The sequence below is a fragment of the Pollicipes pollicipes genome, unplaced genomic scaffold (assembly GCF_011947565.3).
Source record: "Pollicipes pollicipes isolate AB1234 unplaced genomic scaffold, Ppol_2.1 Scaffold_2555;HRSCAF=2994_pilon_pilon_pilon, whole genome shotgun sequence".
Lineage (NCBI taxonomy): Eukaryota > Metazoa > Arthropoda > Thecostraca > Pollicipedomorpha > Pollicipedidae > Pollicipes > Pollicipes pollicipes.
Window position 1 is genome coordinate 5,672,155 of NW_023596136.1, and position 25,998 is coordinate 5,698,152.

At 51.7% G+C, this 25,998-nt stretch overlaps 1 protein-coding gene across 5 annotated transcripts in view; it reads right to left on the reverse strand.

The window, feature by feature from the left end:
- Nucleotides 1-25,998, reverse strand: part of LOC119111089 (heterogeneous nuclear ribonucleoprotein L) — an 86,861-nt gene that overhangs the window by 4,693 nt on the left and 56,170 nt on the right. For all 5 annotated transcript variants that reach the window (XM_037234917.1, XM_037234949.1, XM_037234925.1 and 2 more), the window contains 7 exons: nt 24,757-24,939; nt 16,086-16,149; nt 11,184-11,264; nt 6,992-7,046; nt 3,981-4,245; nt 3,424-3,545; nt 2,396-2,546 (listed from right to left, as the gene is read on the reverse strand). In XM_037234917.1, the coding sequence (XP_037090812.1) occupies nt 2,396-2,546; nt 3,424-3,545; nt 3,981-4,245; nt 6,992-7,046; nt 11,184-11,264; nt 16,086-16,149; nt 24,757-24,939 (921 nt within the window). The remainder of the gene's footprint in view (nt 1-2,395; nt 2,547-3,423; nt 3,546-3,980; nt 4,246-6,991; nt 7,047-11,183; nt 11,265-16,085; nt 16,150-24,756; nt 24,940-25,998) is intronic.

The window sequence follows — 25,998 nt, forward strand, 5'->3', positions numbered from 1 at the left end:
ACCCTGAGTAGACAGGGCCGGCATGCAGGATCAGTCCTGTGCCATAGTAACTGCCGTGGAGCACTGTATCACCCCGATCGGAAACACAGTCCTTCAGCTACACCGTCTTTGGAAATACAACTTGGAAAGTTAATTCTTCAGCGCTATTGCTTATGGCCCATACGACCATGATCTATATGACCATGGTTTATGATTAGGACTTAAAAACGAAGGTAATTTCATGCGTGTTTTCTGACTGGGCTTGACTTTGAACAGGGGCAGACTGGCGTTTAGAAAATCCCTGCCGCGGGATCTAGCCTCTAAGCTATTACTCAAGTGGAATTTAGGTAAAACAGCAGTAATACCCTTATTCCTTGCAGGAAAACCAGTAGAATGGGGAGATAAATGTGTCGATATTTCCGCAACATGCCTTTACCGAACGAATATCAGTGATTGATATTCGTTTGGATAAACCCATAATGGCGAAATATCAACCCATCTATCTCTCCATTCCCCGGTTTTATTTTCTACGAGGAATAAGGCTGTTAATACTGTCTTATCTATATACATAATGTTTCTCGCAAATGTGCTCAACAATTTACTTAAGTTTCTAGTAAAATGTATGTACGTTCGGTGCCTTTAAGCTTCGTGTCTTCTGCTTGGTTAACCTTGAACCTGAGTCCGACCAGGGGTCTGAGACGACCGCGCGCAGCCAGTTGACTTCCCCCGGGATCTCCAACCTCTAGACGACGGATGAGGAAAATAAATATACAGTTTTGAAGGTCTCGCCGACCATGAATAATTCACCCAAAGGTTTCACCTTAGGTCGAATGTGAGGTTACCTGAGCACACGAAAGGTCAAAAGTGAGTGTTCAGATGGATACAGTTAAAACCTATGTTAAGATGTCAAGACGACTATTGAGGGCACGGAAATAAGCGTAAAGGCTGTGGGGAGTCCATTTGAACCATTCCTGTTCCCCCATGTGGGTCAGGTCAGATTATGTCACCGTTCCAAATTGGTCCACCGGTAGCCTAGAAGAACGATACTTTTCTTCACAATGGGCTGCTCATCAAGTTTTTTTTTGTATTAGGTTGCAGCTGCGGAACAAAAGTTTCCGGACACAAAAACTATTTTAGGGTGATTTAGAGATCATCTGAGGTCAACATAGGTCAAAGTTATAAATCATCTCATTGAAAAAAATGAAGTGCTAGCGGGGTCTATGTGACCAGTAATACCTTTTGTAGTCAGAAATAGTGTGTTGGACATCTACAGGTACTCAAGGTCGTATAGCCGTCGTCAACGTCATACATGGCCCCTTCGACGCTTGGCAATGTATTTGTAACACACTGAGAACAGGTACATTGGAACATGAAATTATAAGTCATTAGCTTCACAAACACGATAAGGAGGTGGTTGTACACGTCGCACCCGTTCATCTAGCCGCACCGCTACTAGCAGCATAGGTCATTTACCCTGGATGACCTCAGATGACCTTGCATGACCTAATGTAATCTCAAAATGCATTGTAGTGTTATCGCAACACGTTTTCAGGAGAGTATTTGAACTCTGCGTCGAAAATCACCTTCAAAACTGCCTTTTTGAGCTCAGCATGTGCTTTGCAGAAGGTTCCCATAGAGACAGATCATAACCTGGGCCAAGATTAAGCTGCGTGGTCATGTGATGGTTGTGCATGTAAGTTAGAACTCTTTAGTCACATACAAACATTAAACTGCACAAAAATACGAACAAATTTGCATTCTTTACGAAAATATCGAAAAGTGATCTGACTATAGGTCCCTGAAGCTACATTTTGCAGAAAAATATGAAACAAACGAACTGTGGGTACTTTCACTTTCTATTGCTATGCCAAGTTTCAGCCAATGCAAATGACCCACAAAAGGGTTATGCGTGGTCCAACTTCTCCCCGGCCGGGCGTGGGTTACGTTTGGCTTTTAAGTTTGTCTTAAGTACTTATAGATTGACTTCAATGCCTTGAAGAAAACGTCAGTACTTCTTCAGTATCATAAATCTTACGGCACAAGCTGCAGCATCGCTTTTTAAGTCTTAAGGGAGTCGGCCTGCCTGCACGGTCCCAAATTCAACGCAGCGCGGGGAGATCCAAATCTAGTGGTCTCCAGGAGGGTGCCCGGAACAAATGCTTGGCTGGGACTCTATTTACAGTGCCGCGGACGTCAGCGTGGTGCAGTCCAGTGGCCCCCGGCGACTCATGCGGCCCAGTCAGAGGTCATCGATGAAGCCGCCCACGGGTCTCCCCCACGTGCCCTGACTCGGTTAGCCTGCCTTTCAATGCACCTCAACACCACGTGCACTTCGCAAATCTACCGTGACAAAACTTTCGTGCAATGCAATTAGAACCCATGTCCGACCTTTGATGTTTCACAAGAATAATCTAACCTTTGAAGGCGCCTGAATGCGGTTTTTGCTGGCCATCCCTGGATTCAAGAAACGATTGTTCTTGCTTCCAGTGAAGTCCTTGAAGCTCGGGGAGCCGTCGGGCAAAGAATAGGGCTGCTGCACGTTGTTCAGGAAGGCTTGCTTGCTGTAACTGAAACAAAACAAAAAAGCACTGCAAGCCATCTCCTTTTTACCTCTTAAGCTCCTATTTAGAGCCTTCATCTAGAGCTTATAAAGCTCACTTCAGTCAGGGAACAGCATGACTAGTTACTTGGCAGCCCGGCTTCGCTGTTAATGGGTGTGTGTGTGTGGCTCGCTGTTCTCATCTTTCGAATGGTTGGGTGATATGCGTGGCTCAACGGCAGGTGTGGAATAGTTCAAAGTCAGCACGGTGCCGCAATCTACCGCCGAGGGGTTTCGTTCCGGCGCCGGGACACGCAGTTTGTGGTTGCCTCGTTAATTTCAAAACAACTTTAATTTGCTTGCCCATTGACAAGGCGACTGCAGCCTACGTCAACAGCAGTTCCAGCAGCACTGAACGCTGAATGCCTATTTCTGGTTATGAACGTGTGAAGTGGTGCTTGGGCGCCGAACAGTGCCGTAAACCCTGCTGAAGTGTTGGATTTAATGGTGAATGCTATTTGTAAACAAGCTCCCGTTTGCCTACATCAGCACAAGCCAAAACTATCTCGATGAAGTGAGGGCGTTCCCGTCGGTTGAGAACAGACCTTGGCTGAGACATTTGAGTGTCAGCATTAGGAGGTCTATGCTACGCCTATCTCTAAACTATGCCTGCGATGGTCGTGTACTGAACACGTGCGACAGTTTCTGGCCGCCGTGTCTGCTGTCTGACAGCTGGCTCGCCGAGGCTGGCTCGCACGAACACGCAACGACGGTGCCCACCAGACAGATCGCGCGCATCGCAGCGGACCCCAGGCGGAGCTCAGTCTGACGCGCTGACGGTAATCTACAGCTGTGAAAACATCAACACACGTCCAAATGGACGGCACAAATTCGTGCCAGCTTACCCGAGCTGTAGCTTGTTGCCAAATATATTGATGTTGTTGAGATTTCCGATAGCTCTTTCCACTGCCAGGGCATCGCCGAGCTGGACCATGGCACAGCCCTCCTTCGTCTTCAGAAACTTGATCTGAAACCACGGCAGGGTTCACACCTACAACTGCGGTGGTTGGGGAGGAACAGAGTGCGTGCGAACATGTCGACGAAGCAGAAGTACCCGCTGGGTCGGGATGAATGTTGATTGGTCAGAGAAAATGCTTAGCTTCCTAGACTTATACTAAGAGGAGCAATAACAATGACTTTTGACACAACTTGTGACACGATATTTAACCATCTGTAGAACAAATTCTGCTGAATACAATTGTCATGCTTTGTTATCGTTGCCGTTGAACATTCCATTGAACAACGTTTTCAGCAAGTGAGTGAGGTTTGAATTTACCGATTAACTCTACATTGACGTGAGAAACGCTTTCGATAGCTGATGGTCTATCACACACTCACACCAACAGAAGACACACTCACATCAACAGTCTCGCACATAACTGGCGCAGAAATGGTGACATACCCGAATAACGTTGCCGTAAAGACAGAAGAGGTTAAAGAGCCTCTCAGCGTTCATCATGCTCTTGTTGAGGCCGTACACCATGAGCACAGCCCCCTGTTGAGCGAGTCGGGGCGACTGTGGCGCCACGGTCGGCTGCGGCGCGAAGCTGGCACCGAGCGCGGCGCGGGCCGGTGGCGACGCCTGCAGCGCCAGCTCAGCTCCGAAGCCGCCGGCGGCGCCTACGGCGGGCGCTGCCGCCAGGGCGGCAAACCTGCCAAGGGACAGACTGCTGACGGTCAAACCCGGCACAGAAACAGACCGTTGATGGTCAAACCCGGCACAGAGACTGACCGTTGATGGTCACACCCGGCACAGAAACAGACCGCAGATGGCCGAATCCGGGACAGAGTCAGACTGCTGGTGGCCGAATCCGGCACACGAAAAGGCTCGCTGACCGTCAAGTTCGGCGCCGAGACAGACCGTCGATGGTCAAACCCGGCAAAGAGACAGACCGTTGATGGTCAAATACGGCACCGAAACAGACTGCTGATGGTCAAACCCGGCACAGAGACTGACCGTTGATGGTCAAACCCGGCACAGAGACTGACCGTTGATGGTCAAACCCGGCACAGAGACAGACCGTTGATGGTCAAACCCGGCACAGAGACTGACCGTTGATGGTCACACCCGGCACAGAAACAGACCGCTGATGGCCAAATCCGGGACAGAGTCAGACTGCTGATGGCCGAACCCGGCACACAAACAGGCTCTCTGACCGTCAAGTCCAGCACAGAGACAGACCGTTGATGACCAAACCCGGCACAGAGACAGACCGTTGATGGTCAAACCCGGCACAGAGACAGACCGTTGATGGTCACACCCGGCGCAGAGACAGACCGTTGATGGTCAAACCCGGCACGGAGACTGACCGTTGATGATCACACCCGGCACAGACTGACCGTTGATGGTCAAACACGGCAAAGAAACGGTCTGTTGATGGTCAGACCCAGCAGAGGCGGACAGCCCAGCACCGAGATGCTCGTAGAGGATGTCACAACACAAGTGTTACGGTAGGAACTCCCGCCGGCAGCAGTGTTACGGCATCAGTTACGCGCGACATTACTGCCACCGCAAAAACTAATACAGACTTAACACATGCGCGACAATACTCCTGCCGCAAAGACTTATACACGACATGAGTGCTTCACAACAAACTTATGCCTAAAAGCTTGTGCACGTGTTTACATCTACCGTCAAAAATTTCACTTATATGTGAACTTACTTATGCTGAAAAAGTCATACCCGATATGGGCACTTACAGCATGATAAAACTTATCATGAAAAAATAAATACCAGTTATCGCTTCTACAGCAAAGACTTGACAAAATGTCCTTGTTGTGGCACTGATGTGCGGCTTTTGAAGTAGAGGCAATGGTAGTGATCAGTATTAGTTTTGTCGTGTAGCACTAATGTCGTTGATAAGTGTTTGTTGGAGAAGTAAGGTGGAGTAAAAGTAATGACTATATGCTTTTGAAGTGGACCTAACGACGAGAATATCCTTTTCCAGTGTATGCTTTGCCGTGCTGCACATGTCGCGTGTAAGTGTTTGCAGCAGAAGTAATGTCGTAGTAATCTTGTCGGTAGGAGTTTTTGTTGTGGCACCACTGCCGTGGAGCCCTCGTAAAGTGCTGACGGTCAAACCCGCCACAAAGATAGAGTGCTGACAGTCCAAACCGCGCAGAGATAGGGTGCTGACAGTCCAACCCGCACAGAGATAGGGTGCTGACAGTCAAACCCGCCATAGAGATAGGGTGCTGACAGTCAAACCCGCCACAAAGATGGGGTGCTGACAGTCAAACCCGCACAGAGATAGGGTGCTGACAGTCAAACCCGCACAGAGATAAACTGCTGACGATTAAGCCCGGTATGGAGACAGGCTGCTGACAACCGCGCCCGGCACAGAGACAGAGTGGTGAAGGTCAAACCCTGCACAGGCTCAGCCACCTGCCGGTTAAACGCCGACATATGGCCAGGCTGTACCGCAGACGGAAGCCAGACAAGTGAGCGGGCCAGAGGTGCAAATCAGTCTGCACAGCCTATTATCAGCATCACTTCACTGACCATCGCCTCTGGCACGCATAAGCCAGCCCTGGGCTGCTGCAGCCCACTCCCAGGCTACGGATCACACAGCGCCTTGTCACGGTAAATGTCGGGAGGATCGCAGCGCCCCTTGTTTCGACGAGCGCACATTTCTCCGGACATTGCTGGTGCGAGTGTTGGAACGCACATGTTGGAAATGGAACAAATACTCTGCTTTCTCGAACTAGTTAACATAAAACTGATCATTTGAGATTGAAAAGTTATGCACGGAGAAATTTTTCTCCTTTTAATATTTATCGGTGTTTTCTGCCATGCCCCGTTGTATCTATGACCACAGCTGGAGTGGCCTCGGACGGCCCAGTGTAGCTGCCCTGAAAGCCAGGCACGCCAGACGCGTGCCACTGTTGCCGGACAGAGGACACGGCGCGGGGACAGCTCGCGCCGGACAGAAGACACGGCGCGGGGACAGCTCGCAGGACAGAGGACACGGCGCGGGGACAGCTCGCGCCGGACAGAAGACACGGCGCGGGGACAGCTCGCAGTACAGAGGGCACGGCGCGGGGACAGCTCACGCCGGACAGAAGACAAGGTGCGGGGACAGCTCGCGCCGGACAGAAGGCACGGCGCGGGGACAGCTCGCGGTACAGAAGACACGGCGCGGGGACAGCTCGCGCCGGACAGAAGACACGGTGCGGGGACAGCTCGCGCCGGACAGAAGACACGGCGCGGGGACAGCTCGCACCGGACAGAGGACACGGTGCGGGGACAGCTCGCGCCAGACAGAAGACACGGTGCGGGGACAGCTCGCACCACCGCCGCCGGGCGCCGGCCGCCGCCTCCGTGCCATGCCGTGCAGTGCAGGGCGGCGCTGGCGCCGGCGGCGGAGCCAGTCTCGGCCGGTCAGTGACCCGGCCAGGGCGGCGTCTGCTCACCTCTCGGGCACCGGCGTGGCGCCGTACAGCGGTGAGCCTCGCACCGCCTCCAGACCTGGCGGGACGGCCGGGACGTTGTCAGTGGTGTGCCGGCTCTCAGGGGGTGAGGTGGGGGGGGGGGGGGTGGGGGGGGGGGGGGTCCGTACCGCGCTGACTCACAGCAGGGATCAGCACGCACAAGCTCACAAGACGGAGCGCCGCATCGGAAGGGGCAGTCTAAACCCACACTGATGGCGCTGCGGAGCATTCTTCTTCACGGCTGCGGTTTATTGCCGCGCGCAACAAGCCATGCGAGCGCGGGCCCCGTGTTGGTCAGATGTTCTGACCAACAGGGTCCGGCCGTTGGCAGCGCTGCGGATGAATCAACGGCGTCGCCGCGCATTGTCGCGGATGGTATGCGGCAAGCAAGTACAAGGCAATTCGTTGCTAACCACCTATGTGAACAGCCCTGCCGTAATTGACTCTGAAAGCCAGGCCAGCTGCCATCGCCGGCTCTCCACCGACCCGCACGGCCCGGCTGGCCTGTTTGTCGAGATCTCCAGCCGTGGGTAAACACTCGAGCTCCGTTTGATGTGGGATACCCAGGCGGTCGAGGGATATGGAAACCGTACCTGCATGCCATACGCCGTACGTTGGAGCACATTATTTTTCAATAGCCGTAGGGTGTTTAGCTTCCATATCATAACGAACGTCGCAGCTTTAGGGTTTTAAGTACTTTATCGTTTGCAATGCGCACGACAGTTTTTCATTTTATGTTGTTCATTTTGAAAAGGGGCCGTACTTACTTTTGCATCAATTGGGCCAATGCGGCTCTATGGACCGTTGACTTTTCCAGACAGCACCATGTAATTATGAATGCGGTTGCTCTGTAAGGTCGCGGCAAACCTAGACTCAATTCACTGCGAAACCAACCCACTTAAGTTGTCCCACTCCCGAATCGTTGTCTCACTGTTCCTGCTCTCTTCGCAATCAGGATCACTCCATGCAGTGGGCTCGCCACATGTTACAAGTTCGTGTGCCGCAGTCAGCTTTGTTTGGTGTTTTACATCGTTCAAGCGTGACAATCACAATAGTCAAGCCTTCTCATTGGTAAGTGGGGGCAGGCTCGACCAGCCCCGACGCCCCGGCGGGGGTCACGCCCGTGACGTCACACGAGGCCCTAAGGCTGACCCGGCGCCGAGAGGGACGCCCCGACGGTCGGCTAAATGGGGACGGACCCGACCAACCCCGACGCCCCGGCGGGGGTCACGCCCGTGACGTCAGACGAGGCCCTAAGGCTGACCCGGCGCCGAGAGGGACGCCCCGACGGCCAGCGGTCGGCCCGGGGCACCCCCATGCCGGAACCGGGTCACACACAGGTGCGATTCGTCAGCGTGGGGCCCGGGCCGGCGCCACACAGCTGCTGTTCACCGCGCGCAGCTGTGCGGAGCGCACGCCCCCACAGAGGTCGGCTGAGGTTGTAGCGAGGGCGCGGGGGAGCGACGCTTCGGGCCGTGGGTGCCAGGCGGTCGAGCCCGCCAGTGTTCTGGCAATGGCAGATGAGGTAAAAAAGCGATAGCGAATAAAAAAGAAACGAGTTTTTACAGGTGTTTGTGCCTCCAGTAACACTTATTGCAGCGGTATTGGCTGTCGTCCCTGCGGTCGTCTTGTCTCGCAAAACAGAAGTTGAGGTGGCGAATCCGATGGATAGTGTGAACATTACGCTTGGCAGACATTTTTTAAAGTTCGTATTAATTATGTTCATATTGTTTTTGTTCTTTAATAAACTATTTCAAGCTTCTCTTTATATTCATCCAAACTTGACAGCTCAGCAGAGCGTGTGCCAGGAGCAACTAGGGCTGTCCAACACCGCGAATGTCAAAGGGCTGTTATGTCAAATCATTGACAAAATCGTTATGATGTCAAAGGACCCCGCAGATCCACACCCTGCGCTAAGTGTGAAAGAACAACTAGCCGTACCCAATATCTGGTTTATTGGTGAGACCGCGGTTGTATGTGTAACCTGTCATGCGCTTTTCAAACATAAAGCTCCTGTCCCTGGTGCAGTCCTCTGCCCAGGCCTGTTTTCATCTGTCAGCGCCACTGTAGCCGCTGCCGGCTGGGACCGGTGCAGTGTCCGGTGCAGGCTCAGGCGGCGCCAGGCCGGCTGTAGTGGTGCGCGGCGCAGCCGGCGTCTTGGCAGCCGGCGTCCGTCTCACGACCACCGGGCCCGAACCGACGGGGCCCCGCGCTCCCGCACTGGCACGGGGACAGCCAAACAACCCATTAGGGGCGGCGGCGGCGCTTTTTGCCGCGGTGCCGGCTCGGCGGCGCGCCACGGGCCGCGGCGCGTGCGGCACGTGTCATTCGGTCCGGCCGCGCGCGTCTCAGCTGAGCGACGGCCGGAGCGGCGCTGGGACAGATGGGCTGAACAGCCCGATGAACCACTGGAGCGGTGGAGGATGGGCTTCGCTTGGCTGATCAGGCCGGTGCGTGCCAAGGCGCTGGTGGCTCAGGGGTCGGGAAAGTCCCCGAGAATCCAAAAATTCCATAAATTACAATAAAAACATTCGGATTACATGTCTTCTCTGCCGCTAAAATAAATCAACCCTTTGAGCAGCTCCAACATTTTTTCTCTGTCAAACAGAGAAGAAAACGGTTGAATGACGTTTTGTGTTTATGTCGTCGCGATCGGGGACACTGGTACAGCCTCGTACTGTGTTCTCTCTCACGGGTGGGCCAGCCAAACGTCTCTAATTAGCTGCATCAGATTGGGCTACTCAGCGCGACGCAAACACGTGGGCGGCGCGAGCGGAATGAGAACACGAGCCCGCAGCAATTAATATGCGTTAAAGAGAAGGGGCAAAGCAAAAATTCGTTCATGTCTACTGCCAAAACAAACAAAAAAGAACTACGGGATAGCGAATACCAAAGCAAAAACCGTCGTGGAACCCCTACTAATGAAGTCATAATTTAATCGTCGTATCTACCATAGAAGCATGTAGACCTCCAGCATGTGCCAATGGGATGACCTGTTAGATAATGAAAATTTAGTAGACCTACCTGGGTCTAGCAGGGAGCTCTTTCTGAATCATGGAGAGACCCTCCCACTTCTCTACTTTTAGTCCCTTACCAAGCGGTCCTGAGTTAAATACACTTCTACACGCTACCTTCATCTGAAAGCTAACGCGCATTCTGCATTTCCTGCGCTGTTGCCTCACTGAACCACCGATCCATTAACTCAACAACAGACTATTAGCGCCGATTGGATTCCCATGCACCGAATTGCCCTTCGGGCAGCATGCTACTCCGACCGAAATTCCACCGGCTCGTCAGATTTGCACCGCAACCATCGCCGCTGCGCGCAAAGCAATCTGGCTGCAATCAAAGAGAAGCCCGTTCTGTCATATGACCTTTGACGCCTGACATACTGCGCTGGGGCGCTGTCGGTCCGACCAGCCCCGTCGGGTCGAGCCGCGAGCGGTCGTCGAGGCCGCTGAGCGTCATTAGACGCCGGACGAAGTCGCCGACGGAAATTGATCCGGTCAGCTGGGGCCGCTCGGCCGATCGCGCCGGACTCGCTACGCCTCCCCCGACAGACGACGACCGATACAGTGGGTGATCAAGTGAACTCGCGATCTTGCCGGGGGATCGGATCAACTCGGGGTCCCGCCGGGGGGATCAGGATAGCTTGAGGTCCCTGCGTTGAGGATCAGGGTCAGCTCAGGTTGCCTCCTGAGGATCAGAGCAGCTCGGGGCCCATCGGGGGATCATGTCAGTTCGGGTCCCTTCGAGGGGATCTCATCAGCTCAGGTTGCCTCCGGTGGAGACCAGATCAGCTCGGGGTCCCCAGAGGGGATCAGGCCAGCTGCTGACTCGGTACCCTGGGCGGCTGCTCGCAGCTGACTGTGGGCGACTGAGGCCGCTTCGCCGGGAGCGCATACAACTGTATATTCTGGGTGGGAGGCGCGACATCACGTAGTTCTCAATGGTCAGACATCGTTTGGCGCGTGCCATCATGTGAACATGCACCGAGGAACGCCGCCAACTTCCTGAAATTTGTTTTCATAACGCAGTGGACCTCGCTCATACACTTTCACATCACCAAGTCGAGAGGGGGGTCGAGAGGGGGGGGGGGGTTACGACCTTCTGAAGGCCCGCCGAGCCAGAGCTGGTCGCAGCTCTGGCTCGGCGAGGCACTCCTTCGGCTCACCGTAAGGCAGTGGAAAGGCAGCGAAGTGCGGCTCCTGCAGAAGCGGCGTCTTGGTCACCACCTCCGACTTGCCCGCGGCGCCTGGGGCGAAGGCGGCAGCGTCAGCGGTCCAGCCCCGACCGGCGGCGACGGGCGGGGGCGCGTGTCCGGCGTCCGCCGCCGACGCCAGCCACCTTGCGGCGGCCCGTTGCGCTGGACCGCCGCATGGGTCACGAGGTCTGTGCGGTCAGGGCCAGCGCCCACGAAACAGACGCAACACAAACTCGCTCCGGGGATGGTTGACACAGAGGCGGAGGGCGCCTTCTGCCGAGCCTCCAAAATTCCAGAACATTTCACCGAATCCAGAGATCATCCGCACAGAATTATGCAGTAATGATTAATGCAAATCGCCTCCTACATCCGACATAATCAAAGATAATTGACCAGTTGATTCGAAACTCTGCCACCATGTGTTCCAGTTTTAATTTCATTCATTTCATAACTGGACTTGTATGGAGCTGGCTGTGGGATGGGTCCACGACACCGACACACACACACACACACACACACACACACACACACACACACACACACACACACCACACACACACACACACACACACACACACACACACACACACACACACACACACACACACACACACACACACGCACACACACACACAGTTCGTGGAACACGCCCGCTGGACACCGATCTCCGGCGTCGCAATACAGCCGCGATCGATAGGCTATGAGCGGTCTGTTGCGGGGGCCCACAGCAATTCAGCAGTAGGCGTTGAAAGCGTGATCGACCGAATCAAGACCATCATTGAACGGTGCCCTCATACTATGTGACGGATGGGCCGATCGAGTGGTTCATTCACGGGACGATGCAGACCGTCCGCGTCATTGCACACGGCATGCGATGCAATCACGACGTTCAGAAAACAATAAATCCAGCGGAAAACATTGCGGTGGTGATGGCCTGATCGATCCCATGGAAGTGGAAAAGAATCACTCGCAATCGCGACACACTTTGCATGTTATTCGAAGACCTTGGCAAGCTTATGTGAGACTAACGGCCAGGTATACTTATAGGAATTACAAGTTGAATCTGGGTCCTGACTGGGGCGGCTTGAACGGTCAGGGTCCATGGGCATTAGCTGCAAAATGTGCGATGCGTGTGAATCTTGCAGGATGCGTAGAGGTGGCCAGCGAGCATTGTAAGTATAAAGAAACACTTCAGAGTTGTAATTTGGGAGATACAAAACATATGGCATCTGCTTTCCAAGAAATGACGGTCATCATGTTTGGTAAACGTTCCGGCAATGGTAACATTAAAGTGCATGGGTATGTGGCGTTGAATATAATACATTTTTCCTTCGTCAAAAGACAAATCAGCTGACATCCGCATTCAGGCTTTACAAACGTATTGCTTTATTTTCAGTTTGCATGTTGTCTAACACGAGAGCCAAAATCCAGTAAGGGAACCTTCAATTGCCTTTTATCGGACAATCAACCAGCTAATACGTCAGACAAAAGCATGCGCCATGTCACATACATCAGAACAGTCCCGTTACATGTTCGGAGCCATTGTCATGCGTTATTTACCAACGCCTACATTCCGGTGGCGCTGGTTTTGCAGCCCTCTTTGCCTATGGCCATGGACTGTACGCCAATTAAGCGTGAACGATTGCAAACTGGGGTAAAGAGCCTTGCGCCGAGAGCATTCACTAATATCTGCGCCATTGTGTGACGCAAAAGAGAAAATGACAGCAGATGACGTTTAGTTTGCGATTCAGTTTCACAGCTTGTTGCACGGTCCCGCCAGTAAAGACATGATTCAATGTATCCTGTTCACGGAATGATTATGCTAGAAGTATGAGGCGATTACTGTGCACGTCAGCTCGATTACATGGCAATACTCCTGGTCAGTGCAGCCGATTAACAACGGGTCGTCCTGACCACCAGGTATGTGTGGTATTGATGTCACTGCTTCTGTCGGTATTACAGCAGCATCAGTTTCTGCCTTAGCAAATATGTGGAACAACTAGATCAAAGGAAGAGGGGCTATTTGTTTCGTGGGGTGCATGCTGCAGAGCTTATAGGTCCAACGCTTCAGTCTGAAAGATAACAAACATCTACCCGACGGAAGGTTTGGTTTAAGCAAGTCAGTCATGTCAACCGCTTAAAGAAAGTCCACAAGTGTAGATGCAAATCCGTTTTTACTTCAGAGTGATTTAACTTGCTTCTTTCACTCGTTTTTCGGCGCCTGCTCCACTTATGGTTGCTGCCCTAGCTGTCACCTCTCCACTTATTGGTCAGTGATATTTGATGATCGATTTCGGTTGACATGGTGATCGCGTCAGCTGCTAGAATTAGAGAGCAGGTCGTGCGGAAAGCACGGGACCCAAAAACGTCACCGCGATATGTTGTTGCAGCTTGTACTCTGACCAGTTGTCACGACTTGTATTCGACGCGTATGACAAGGCATCACAGTATCAGTACAGGTTTATCGTTCTCCCTTCGCATGAGCGCCAGCATGTCTAGATCTCGTCATTATTCAGTGGAAGCGAATTTGCATTCTTGCGCCTTTGATTTATTGACTGGGTTTAACTAGATCGCAATCAAATAGCGTTTCACAGCTAATCCTAACAGATGTGATAACTTACAGCACCACGGCAAATTTCGTCACCTTGAATGGGCGCCTTAAAATGTCGTAATATCGAGAGCACTTTGCTGTTTGTGGTCCCATTTTTCTTCAGAAACACAAACTTTCACTCTGTGCGATGCAAAAATGGTCAGCTATAATAAAGCACAAGCGCTCCAGATTTCACTAGGTAAATGTTGAATAATCAGCCCCGATCTCCCTCAAGAGCGGTGAATTTTGTCGACATTCAAACCACATTCAGCCACCAAACACTATTTTAAACGCGAGGTAGCTGTCGGCGTCCCATTTACCTTTCCAACCTCCTACTAACAAAACCATTCTTTGTTGCTGCGAGCGCCCATCACTTTGTCGGTGAGGTGCGGAAAACACTGAATAAAGCCTTCTCCGGCTCGTTTTGTTGAAAAAATCACGAGTGTCTGCCACTTTCTCCAGCCCGGCGCCTTCTCTGGCCACTGATCGTGAAGTCGGTTCGCGAGTGAGGGAAGGCTGCAAAATATGGAAGGGCTCCCATGTGCTAGAGGCGTTGTTAACAGCAGCTGCTCCATTTTCGTGCGTTGCCACCTCGGCTTCGGTCGTGTTGCCCCGCGACGCTCGAACAGGGCTTCAATGACTACGATGAAATTGAAAACTGCGATGAAATTTCACACCGTGCTAGAGGAATTTCTACAGCTTCAAGCATGTGTCGAAAGCTATTTTTCGTTAGTTATGCCGTAGTTTAAAAGGTCCTCCCATGCGTCTGTTGGCATCAGCTTATTTGTGGCTGGCGCGCATCGCAATTAATATCTTTGACCTTTTGAAACCTCGTGAATCCTGAGCGGGCGCCAGCACAGTTGAATGCGGCGGTACCTGCTTTGACCCCAACAGTGCCTGCTTTTACTGGAATGTGCTGGATGGGGAAATGTAAAAACAGCTGACAATAGTTTCCGTTATAGCGTCACATCACGACCCATGTAGTTGTAAAGCGAAATAAGCATTTATACTGAACTGGAAATTTTTCGTTCGGCAGTTTGAAAATGACCTAGATTGTCTTCAAGCTGAACCCAATAGACCCCGCACATTGCCTACAGACGATTATCACCACCGACCTGGGAGTGAGGAACAACGCGACCGGGTCGCACGTGCCATGGTACCCGCGGTCGGCAACAGATGTCGCTGCCTGCAACAGAGAGGGCGCTGCGGTCGAGGGGCGGGGCGTTGCAGAGACGTGGCGGCGTGTACCGTGTGCACGTGTGACCCGGTCGTGTTGTCCATGTTGGGCTGGGGACCTTCAACAGAACCAGACAGCAGGGTTGCACAGAAGAGCAGCGCCATGTCGGTATGTGCGATCAGGCGGCGGAGCCAGCGCCGCCCGGCTCTCGCCGAGCTGCTGCTGGCCAGCGCGCGCCGGCGTCGCAAGCGAAAGACGCGCAAGCCGGGGCACCCGCGGTCTGGAGGACAGCGGCCGTCGGATGCCATTGCTATGTAGATATATGCATGTACACGAATGCCCGGACTGATATTTGTTGGGGGTTATGTTTGTTACTACGAGATAAGCTGTACACATGTTATCTAATTCAAATAGATGGCATGCAAGCACAGAATTGGGGGCAGCACGGGTAATTAGCGAAACGCATATATTATACACATATACATAGGGTGTAAATTGTATACTGTAAACGCTTTATTTGTTGTGCTGTACAACTGACGATGTAAATACACACACCCCACATACGCCCACCATGTATATATATATATATATATATATATATATATATATATATATATATATATATATAGCTATCACTGCCCCTAGGTCGGTGCAGTCAATGGTCATTGCAAACACCATATCGCTTCAAAGGTAAACGATGAACGGCGGAAGTCAATTCATTCAGGTGCGACGCATATTTACAACGCCCTGTCCACGATATGCTAGTTTTGAGGACTCATCCGTCAAAAAGAGTCTTTTATCTTTAACAACATCCGATTAACGACAAAAAGTACGCCTGAAGCAAACTCAAACGGAGCTGACGTATGGTACGGCCTAGAATAATTGCGACAGGAATTCACGTCCAACGGCTGCCCGGCCGCGCCACCTCCTCTTTCATCGTGCTGAGGCCCATGAGACAACAGTAAAACTTGGCGCTAATATTTTCGGCTTCAAAGTGGACGCCAGATGCATTAATTGAGGCCGCACGACGTCATAAACAGCGATTAGCATCAGGGCACGGCCGGCCGCCGGCGGCGCCATCGGCGCGGCTCTTGGCTTTGTTTACCTAAGCCCGGGTTGGTGTAGTCCCAGCTCTCCGCGTCGTTTTTGTACACGTTGAGACGTGCGGGCTGAAAGAGAGAAAACGGATGAGTGATAGGTTCTCGTCCAAACCTGGCTACTTGGTGTCAGTCAGGCACTTGACATAAGTCAGCCGACGCGACCGGTCCTCCGGGCTGAAAGTGCGCACGGCTGTAAAACAGGTCAGTGCCTGTAGCAGCAGTGCGTGCATGGAATCTCCAAGTCTGCGAATCAAGTCTAACGATTTGCAATTTTATGTTTCTTTTTCCGTTAAGGTGATGTTTGTGCTGGTGCCGGTGGATCCCTGGCCCCTGGCCCCTGGTCCCTGGCCACCGGGCTCATTGTCGTGGTCTGATTATTTTAATGCATTGTTCAGCTTGGTAAATGCCTTATGAGCTTCGTAACTCCTGAAAGCACCATGGCTCTCAATTATCTAGCCTCGCACCTTGCATATCGACGCCGTACCGCCTTCGAGGCTTGCAAGTTTTAATACCCCTGAAGACTATTTCGGGATATCGTGGCACCTGTAGCATTTTTGGTCAGGTGACCATAACAGATAGCCCAACTTTAATTTATCTGATATGTTTAATTGATTTCAATTGCCCAGCTTTGAGACGGTTTGGACTTAAGACTTCAGCTTAAGAATTACATTTAGGATACTGAAGAGAGTTGAAATTGGAATTATAGGTCAATTGTAAGTTTCAACACTGTCGTCCTCAGTGGTGTTATTGCTACGCAGCGTTTTAGCCGGTTACTTCTCCAGCCATTGCCATGTTTTAGTTCGCTCTGAGAAAGACCTGAGATCGTTCATATTCTTTATATTTGTGCTCCACGATAGGGCAGCGGTTGAGTTGCCAGTCTACGAATGGCAAGAACGTGGGTTCTAAGCTCAAAGCTACTAAAAACTTCCGAGGCTGTGATACATACACGGTTACAAGCCACACGTTCTCGGCCAAACAAACACCTGACTGCAGCCAGAGAAGCAAGTGGCCAAAGCGTCGTGTAAACAAGATCACGGACAAGACGGCAAGTGCAGGCTGGATGTCGGCAGAAAGGCCCAGCAGCGCCCAGGGCATTGGGCTTGTTATAACAAAACATATGGTGTGCATCTGTCGCAAACAATTGACCACCTTCCATGAGGTGCTGATTAAACGCCGTGATGACGTACGCATCGGTATGTGCTATCGAAAAGCTCGACATTTTGATGCGGCGTTTTAAGCCATAAGTGCTAATGCTTGCTTGGATAATTTAGTTTAACCGGTACCTCCTGATGTATTGAAGGCCACTTAGTTGCAACATAACAACTCGTAATGTTAAAAAATCGTGTGAGGGGTAAAAGTCAGTCTAAATATATGTTTTGATATATTCTAGTCTTAAGTCTAGCTGTCACCTTGCAGCTAACACGTTCACAACTGATAAGCACATTCCTCAGTGCTCCGATGAGTTTCAAATGGCACGGAGCCGGCCGTCTCGACCCGGAAATGGTCAATTTCATAGCAAATTTCCGCCGCGAATTTGCACTTCTCCACATACTTCGTGGGTGGCACTGGAGAGCCTGATTCCTGCCCTGTTCACCGGCATAGATCACGAGCCAGTACTGACGCGGGACTGGGGAGAAAACGAAGACGTAATGTCGCTGCATTTCTTGCAGCATCCAATGTAAACTCTGTGGGGCAGGTATGCTCATGCCAAATCGCGCCAAGGGGTTCGGTCTGGATCAATGCATTGCATAAACCTTCCGCTCGCCACGCCGATTAAGAAAATATGAGGCTTCGGCGCCCACCAACATCTTTCCTCTTGTTATTTACGGAAGCGACAGGGTGACCAAGGTGAGATGCAACGTCGCGTGCCAGCATGCCCGGGGTAGCTACGCTGCATGGATCGTCGTTCCATTCATCTTCCGCTCCCCCACTGGTGATCGAAGATGACAGTAGCTGATGTTACGAGGCACTAAGAGATACTCATGTAGCCGGCCAGGTCATGGTTCATCACCGAGCTGCAAAACGGTTCTCGACAGGGTGCCGGTGTTAGCAGGCTTCCGTCATCACCATCAGGCAACAAAAAATCGGCAGTTGGCAGCGCGCTATGATTACCACAGATAAGGTTTCCCGATATTGGGAGGTGATCCGAATACTGACGCCGCTGAAGACGCACGTCGGCATGCTCCTTGGCGGATCCATCAGGACGTGGTATTCGGTCCATTCGGCCCCCCCCCCCCTCCCCAGGCAGGCTTTGAGAACCAAAGAAAACTTAGCGGGTGCACCGGGATCGATGCTGACAATTCGAAGGCTAAGCTAAAGAGCAGTTCGCCCTATCTAGCATTGGAACGAGGTTCGAGTGCCACCTGGTCTGTGAGAAGCGGCAATCAGCATCGACCTTGAGCAAGAGGCGTCCCGGCGACGGAAGATAACGGAATAAACACAAGTGCGTACCCGCTCAAGTGCATAAAATTTACAGTGATGTTCCTAAAATGTTTATGTGCATACTCAAACACACATACCCACCCACACCCACACCCCCCCCCCCACACCCCCATATATATATATATATATATATTATATATATATATATATATATATATATATATATATATATCCATATATGTGTATCTGCATGCTTCAAAGATAGATATTTCTAAAAGTGCATACAAAGCCCTGGTGGTATTCACAAAATGTTTATATGTATACGCATACACACACACACACACACACACACACACACACACACACACACACACACACACACACACACACACACACACACACACATATATATATATATATATATATATATATATATATATATATATAGATATATATATATATATATGTGTGTGTGTGTGTGTGTGTGTGTGTGTGTGTGTGTGTGTGTGTGTGTGTGTGTGTGTGTGTGTGTGTGTGTGTGTGTGTGTGTGTGTGTGTGTGTGTGTGTGTGTGTGTGTGTGTGTGTGTGTGTGTGTGTGTGTGTGTGTGTGTGTGTGTGTGTGTGTGTGTGTGTGTGTGTGTACATATATTTGTATGCCTAAAATATTGATATTACCGAAAGTGACATTCGATGAGTGTCAGGCGCCAGACAACCCACGAAGGCCAACGTGCTGCGCCGTGTCTCCGGATGGCCATACAATCACCTTGTTGTAATGGGCCTCTCCTTGTGGAGAACGCATCACGATCTCGCACGTGACGATGAGGGCTGAATAGGGACATCGGTATCTAATCAACATAGGCGAGGGACCATGCGACTGAATATCACATTCATTTGCATCCAGTTATCGGACGTGTAGGCCGCGAAAGTGACAATGTTAACGTCATGCTTATTTTTAATGGCTTCACCATTTCCGTCGCCACTATCTATTTTCCAAACCAATTGCCAAAACTTCGACACCCACATCAAGATGCGTAACTTCCAGTTCATAGGCAAACTATGGCGGGCCAGGTTGTAAGCTTAGTTGATCGAATAGCATTTTACATGCAACGTCCAATGCAGTAACTTCTGCATTAAACCTGCCGCAGTAACTTCGCAGCAGGAGCGGCGCCACAGATTTTTAACTGGAGGTGGGGGGTGGGGCAGGATTTTCTAGGGGGCCTCCCGAACAAAATGAAGCCTTCTGCACAGCGTCGTACTCGGGGGGAGGGGCACCAAGGTCACGTGCCCCCTTAAAAACTTGTTAATGTAACATACCGAAGTAAATAAATGTCGAAAGCTAAAAATATGTAGTGGGACACTAACTATTCAACAAAGAGTCTCACTTATCAAAAACAGAGCCTCCTTTTCCAGAAAAGGGCCTTCTGGTGCAAAGAGGGACTTCGTAATCCAGAGCAGAATGCTTGTGGTCGACGAAGCGGTCTCCAAGAGGCCTCTCTTTCCCGAAACAGGATATCCTGGTCCGGATCCGCGACCATCTGATGTTTGAAAAGGCTTTCCTGTTCCAGGAATAAGGCCTCCTGCATATGCCTCCTTAGCCAGAACAGCGGCCTCCTAGTTTGTAAAGGGGCCTCGCAAACCAGCAGAAGGGCCTCCTTAACACAACATTGGGCCCCTTGATGTAGAATATTAGCTACCTTATTCATGGAGGTGACCTCAGGACCTAGAAAACGTGTTTCTTAATGTACCAAGCGGTCTTCTGAACCCGATTTATTACTCTCCAGCTAAAGCATGGGGCCTCCTTGGTGTGAATTTTGGTACTCTATGCGTAGTTGCAATGTCTTGCATTGGGGAAAAAGGAGGTCTCTCAAACCTTTGAGCAGGCAAAAATAAGTTGCCCCTGTCCTGTCTGGGTGGAAACTGCCTTCTCCCCCCCCCCTTCCCCGCCCTTCCACTGCACCACACCTGCAGCTCATTCGAGCAAACGCCTCGCAGCCTTGCAGATAAAACAAAGCTGCGTTTGTCGTTGTAAATCAATTCATGGAAACTGCAATCTCGCAGATAAAACAAAGCTGCGCTCGTCGTTATAAATAAATTCATGCAAAGTGGGATTGTGGAGACACAAGATGTGACAAACACTTGCCAGCAGCAAAAGCCCGGCCTCCGTCCGGACCATCTATCATGATCCTGCCTTGTCGGCTCGACAAGTGTGCTGTGAGTCATGTGGCGGCCCTATAATCTGCGCGGAGGTGACGGGGGACAGCGGGCTCCCACTGCAGCGACGCGGTCAGGTGGTCTTCAGTCGCCACCGGCGCAGAGCATCCCGCTAATCTACATGGCGAGCCATTTGCTGGAGCATTAGCCGGCGACAAAGCCTCTAATGACGCGTGCCGTCGCTCGGTCCGTCTGCTGAGGAGCGAGCGGAAACAGACGTCCCGGCCGTTCGGAAACGACCGGCGCGAGCGGACCAGGCGGGGAGACCGGCGCCGGCACAAGCCCCACCGACGGCTCCTGCTCACAGCAGCGCCAACGGGCTGCGTAGCGGCGTCGACAGGCTGCATAGCGGCGCCGTCAGACTGCATAGCGGTGCCATCAGACTGCATAGCGGCGTCAACAGGCTGCATAGCGGCGTCAATAGGCTGCATAGCGACGTCAGCAGGCTACAGAGCGGCACCAACAGACTGTAAAGTGGCGCCAGCAAGCCACATAGCGGTGCCATCAGACTGCATAGTGGTGCCAACGGGCTGCATAGCAGCGCCAGCAGGCCACATAGCGGCGCCAGCAGGCCGCACAGCGGTGCTAATGGACTGTATAGCGGCGCCAGCAGGCTGCATAGCGACGTCAGCAGGCCACATAGCGGCGCCGGCAGGTCACATTGTGGCGCCAACGGACTGCATAACGATGCCAACTGCCTGCATAGCGGCACTAGCAGGCTCCACAGTGACGCCAGCGAGCCTGACGGCGGTGGCAAAAGCCCGCACAGCGGCGCCAACATGGCGCACAGTGAGACAGACGCCTCGCGCACAGCACAGGGAAGCCCAACCATTGGGCAGCGGGCAGAAAGTGTATCACTTAAAGGAAATACAATGGAAAAATATTCTATGAATGAATTTATGATTGACAACTTGCGAACGTGTGCTTGTTGACATCAAGCCTATTGCGGACCATCCATTGTTCCGTAAATTGTTTCTGCTTTAACTCATGGTGTTCAGAGCTTGCAAGATCTTGCGAGCGTGGTAAGTCAGGCAATATTTGCTTTAAGCAGCTCAAAACGTTTTACTAAGTTTTCCGGCATAGCGAGTCTGGTCTAACCCAAACATGACCCACTGAGCCGCCTAGGTCTTTGCAACCACCTACCAGCAAGGCTGTTCAGTTGTTTAGAAGTTGTACAGCTGTTTCAACTGATCAGCTATCCATTATGATTTGTATTCAGGGAGGGCAGTGGCTCAGAAAACTCAGAAAAGGCATGTGTGAAAACTGGAAGCATTTTTTTCAACGCATGTGTGTGTGTGTGTGTGTGTGTGTGTGTGTGTGTGTGTGTGTGTGTGTGTGTGTGTGTGTGTGTGTGTGTGGTGTGTGTGTGTGTGTGTGTGTGTGTGTGTGTGTGTGTGTGTGTGTGTGTGTGTGTGTGTGTGTGTGTGTGTGTGTATGTTTCTGTGTGTTTATGTGTGTGCGTAAATTAAAACGGCTGCCGTTGTTGAGACTTGAAATTCTCCTGTTTCTGAGCTCCATGCACACGAGCTAGGGTAGCCCATCACGCACTGCCTACGTGAAAGTCCTTCCGACAGGTATGACATCACGAAGACGTCACGCGAACACCCCACCTCATTGGTTGTATTGTGTTCACGGTCAAGCAAAATATGGCCTTTTAAACATTTCTGTCTGCGGTGAAGCAGCACGACGTGTCTTAACGACAGAAGGCAATCGGCTAATAGTCCGCGTGCGCTGCTGATTGCACGCCTCGATCACGAACTGCGTTTTGCCACCAATAACACAGACAGTCGGGTAATTTCCAGATGTGATGGGCACGAGAATCAGAACCCAAGAAGGCAAGAATGGCGCCGTAGCCGAAAATGCAAATGCAATTTAAGGAGCATTTCCTCACGGAAAATACACAAGAGCACCGTGACAAGGCCAAAATACATGCACATAACGCTTGTACGTTGAACCTGCACGCATTAACCAACAACGTAACCTAGCGGGACATAGAAGTCCCGTAAATGGGTCGCGCCCTTCACCTCGGGGGCAATTCTGACACGGCAACTCCATCAGTGACTCTTACGTATAAAAATGTTACATGAAGTAATCAAATAATGATGTCTTTGGTAGCATATCTACTAAGTAGTAAAATTTTATTATTCAGAGAAGTATTTTGCACTTAAAAACATTAATTTAGTTAAAAGCGTTAAAGTAAACCAAGTGAGGTATTCTTATCATATCTAATGCTTGCATGAATATCTTAAAATATGGAACATTGCCTTCAAGGTCACATAAGTATTCCACGCATTCACGCAAAAGATTCACTACTCGGGCATTAGCTCCGACTCACACCGAAGTAAGCTCGTCTTCTGGTCGCAGCCCTCCCAGAACCCACAGTTTTGCAATCAGCTGGTCACCGTTACCGGGAAAGCGGTCTGGCTCGTGCTCATCGCACGCCGGCAGAGGAACCGACTGGCCCTGTCTCTGCCCTTCAGTGAGCGAAGGAGAGAAGGGAAATCAATAGCGTAGCTGCCTGGAACCTGTGGTGCTGCTCCGACGCGCCAAAACAGATGGAAATGGCCGAGGCGACGAGTGACACGAGGTCGTAATGATGCGGTTGACAGCGGCTCTCTCTTCCTCTCCTCTTCCCTGGAGGCGACATTCGACGACATTGTGCAGAGGAGCATTTTCAGCCGCCATTGCAGCGCACGACGGAGCCGTAGCCGGGGAGAGCGGGAGGGGCAGCGGCAGGGCGGGCCTCAGCAGCCAGGGAGAGGGGGAAGGGCAGAAGCATGGCATGCCTCAGCAGCCGAGGACGGCGGGAGGGGTAGCAGCAGGGCGGGCCTCAGCAGCCAGGGAGAGGGGAGGGGCAGAAGCATGACATGCCTCAGCAGCCGAGGACAGCGGGAGGGGCAGCAGCAGGGCATGCCTCACCAGCCGGGCGCAGGCCCCTGCTGCAGCGATGATGACTCTCCAGCCCGTGCCGCTGTAGGTAAAGCTCAGCCCCACTCGCAGCTTTGAAAGAGGCGACGGACGGCCGGCGGCTACGCAACAATACGCCAGAGTCCCGACTGGCATCGGTGGTAATTCGCCGGGCCTCAAACCGCTTTCGCTGATGGATGATGCTGCAAGCTAATTTTGCCAGCGGCATCTGTGGGTGGTCAGTATTTAGAGCTCGACCAGCGGCAGCTAACTTCCTCTAACGACTTCCGTAAATCTCAGAAGGACGCATGGTCTTTTTATAGGCATGACGATGATTGAGTGGATTATGATTGCGCAAAATATCTGAATCATATCAACGTAACACGTATTCGATTAAGCTAAAACCGTAGACCGTCGCATGCATAAAGGGTGCATTGAGTACACGCCGTGGCCGTTTTCAGGCTGCGAAAACGAGGCATGACGTCTTTCTTCAATGTGAGACCGGTTCGTGTTTTTCGGTGCGCGTGGTTGGCCCTTTAAACTGTTGTTGGCTGTTGTCGATGTTCGAGAAACTATCAAATAGCCTCCATTCAACAGGGTCTCCGTCTCTTGTCGGAAGTTGAATGGTCCTTGAAGTTTCGAATGCATTCCTTTGTATGCGACGACGTCGGCGTAGTGGTACTTCCGGCAAGTTGGTTCTCGTTTCATCCCTCGCTATGTGGCGGCTCGTTCCGCGCATTAAAGAACAAAAAATGCCACCAGCCAGTGCGCTCTTTGTACACTTCGGCGATAACGGGGAGAACTGTCGGTCTTCTCTAATATCAAGTTTCCTGACGGCCGCTTAGGCCAGACGTCGCCTACACCAGCCCAGCAGACCCAGCAGACCCAGCAGACCATGAGCCAGTCGACGAGCCTAGTGTGATCGAACCTGCACAGGACCAGCCTCACGAGGTGCTCCCTTGCCTCTACAACCTCCCAGACCTCCCCAGGCGCCGATATCTTACCCTGGCTATTTCGATGACTTCCCATTACGAGATGGTTTCTCCCTACGACAAATTTTACGCCCTTCCCCGGGGAACGTTGCCTCGACCCGGCGAACTCGACATTCCCTCGTCTGGGGACGGTCTCTTACTTTGGCGAACTCGACATTCCTCGACCGGGGGACGGTCCCTTACCTTGGCGAACTCGATGCGCAGTGTGCAGCAGCCGGAGTAGATGTCCGCCCCGGTGAGCGCTTGCTTGGCGCGCGAGGCCGACTCCACCGAGTCGAACTCCACCATGGCCTGCACGCCGTTCTTCTTGAAGATGACGATCCTCAGCACCTGGCCGTGGCTGGCCGAGATGGTCTTGATGACGTCCTGCGCCGCAGAGGATGACCGGGGGATGAGAAGCACGCAGGAAAACCGATGTCACTCAGCGTACGGCCAGGTAGGCAGGTTGGCGCTGTCGCCACTAACAACGCTCTCGTCAGCATTAACAATGCACATATCCTTGGTCACGTGTCTCACCAATACTAGCTTCGTCAACAGCAGCGTCAGTCAAGCCTTCCCCATTACCAGCATCGGGAAAATCCTCAAAATTTGCTCCAATAGACGTAAGATCTTATGGCGACTCGCTTCGTTTACGGGTTGTTGGCGCCGGCGCGCTTGCGAAAACAGATGCGATTCACGACAGCAAACTATGAAGAATGTGACAGTGCTGACGGGAACAGGAAAAATGGGCGACATGATTGGTGGCGTGGTGAAGATGGGTCTTGGTTGATTTTGGTGCGTGCCTGACAGGCGTCTGCTCCTTGGTGCGTAACTGAGGTTGTCAAAAAGGCGAGAAATACATTATTCACAGGGACGGCCCTGACACCATTCAGGAAAGCGCTCAAGGTGAAAAGAAATAACGATTGGGGTGCCGCAAGTAATTCGTTCCAGACTTAAAATTTTCTGGTAGAAAGTATACAGAACCCATGGCGCCAATGGCAACAGCGAAGATGTTGCTTGCTTACGTCTGATTCTTTTAACATGCGCCCGGGTGGCCGGCTGGATACCTTTCGCTCGGTTGAGAGGTCAATTTGACCCCCTGTGATCCTAGTAACTAAGAGAATTAGAGACACCAAATTGTTAGGGTGTGTTGAACCGCACGTCAACTCACCTAGGTCAAAGTTTAAGGTTCCTAGCTCATGACTTTCGGGTCAAGGAAGGTAAACAAAGTAAATTTCCTGCTTGGTCTCCAAAGGGCACCTAAAACTTAGATAACTATCCTGAGCGAAAGGTCACATGCTCATTTAAGGTCAGTGACCTTGATTGGCCTTTGGAGGTCATGGCGAACAAAATCATACAAGACTGCGTTGGGTTTTCCTTTTGAATGAGCAACAAAGATTACGCCGGGCAGTATGCTTCTAAAAACAAAATGTCGACCTGGGTCAT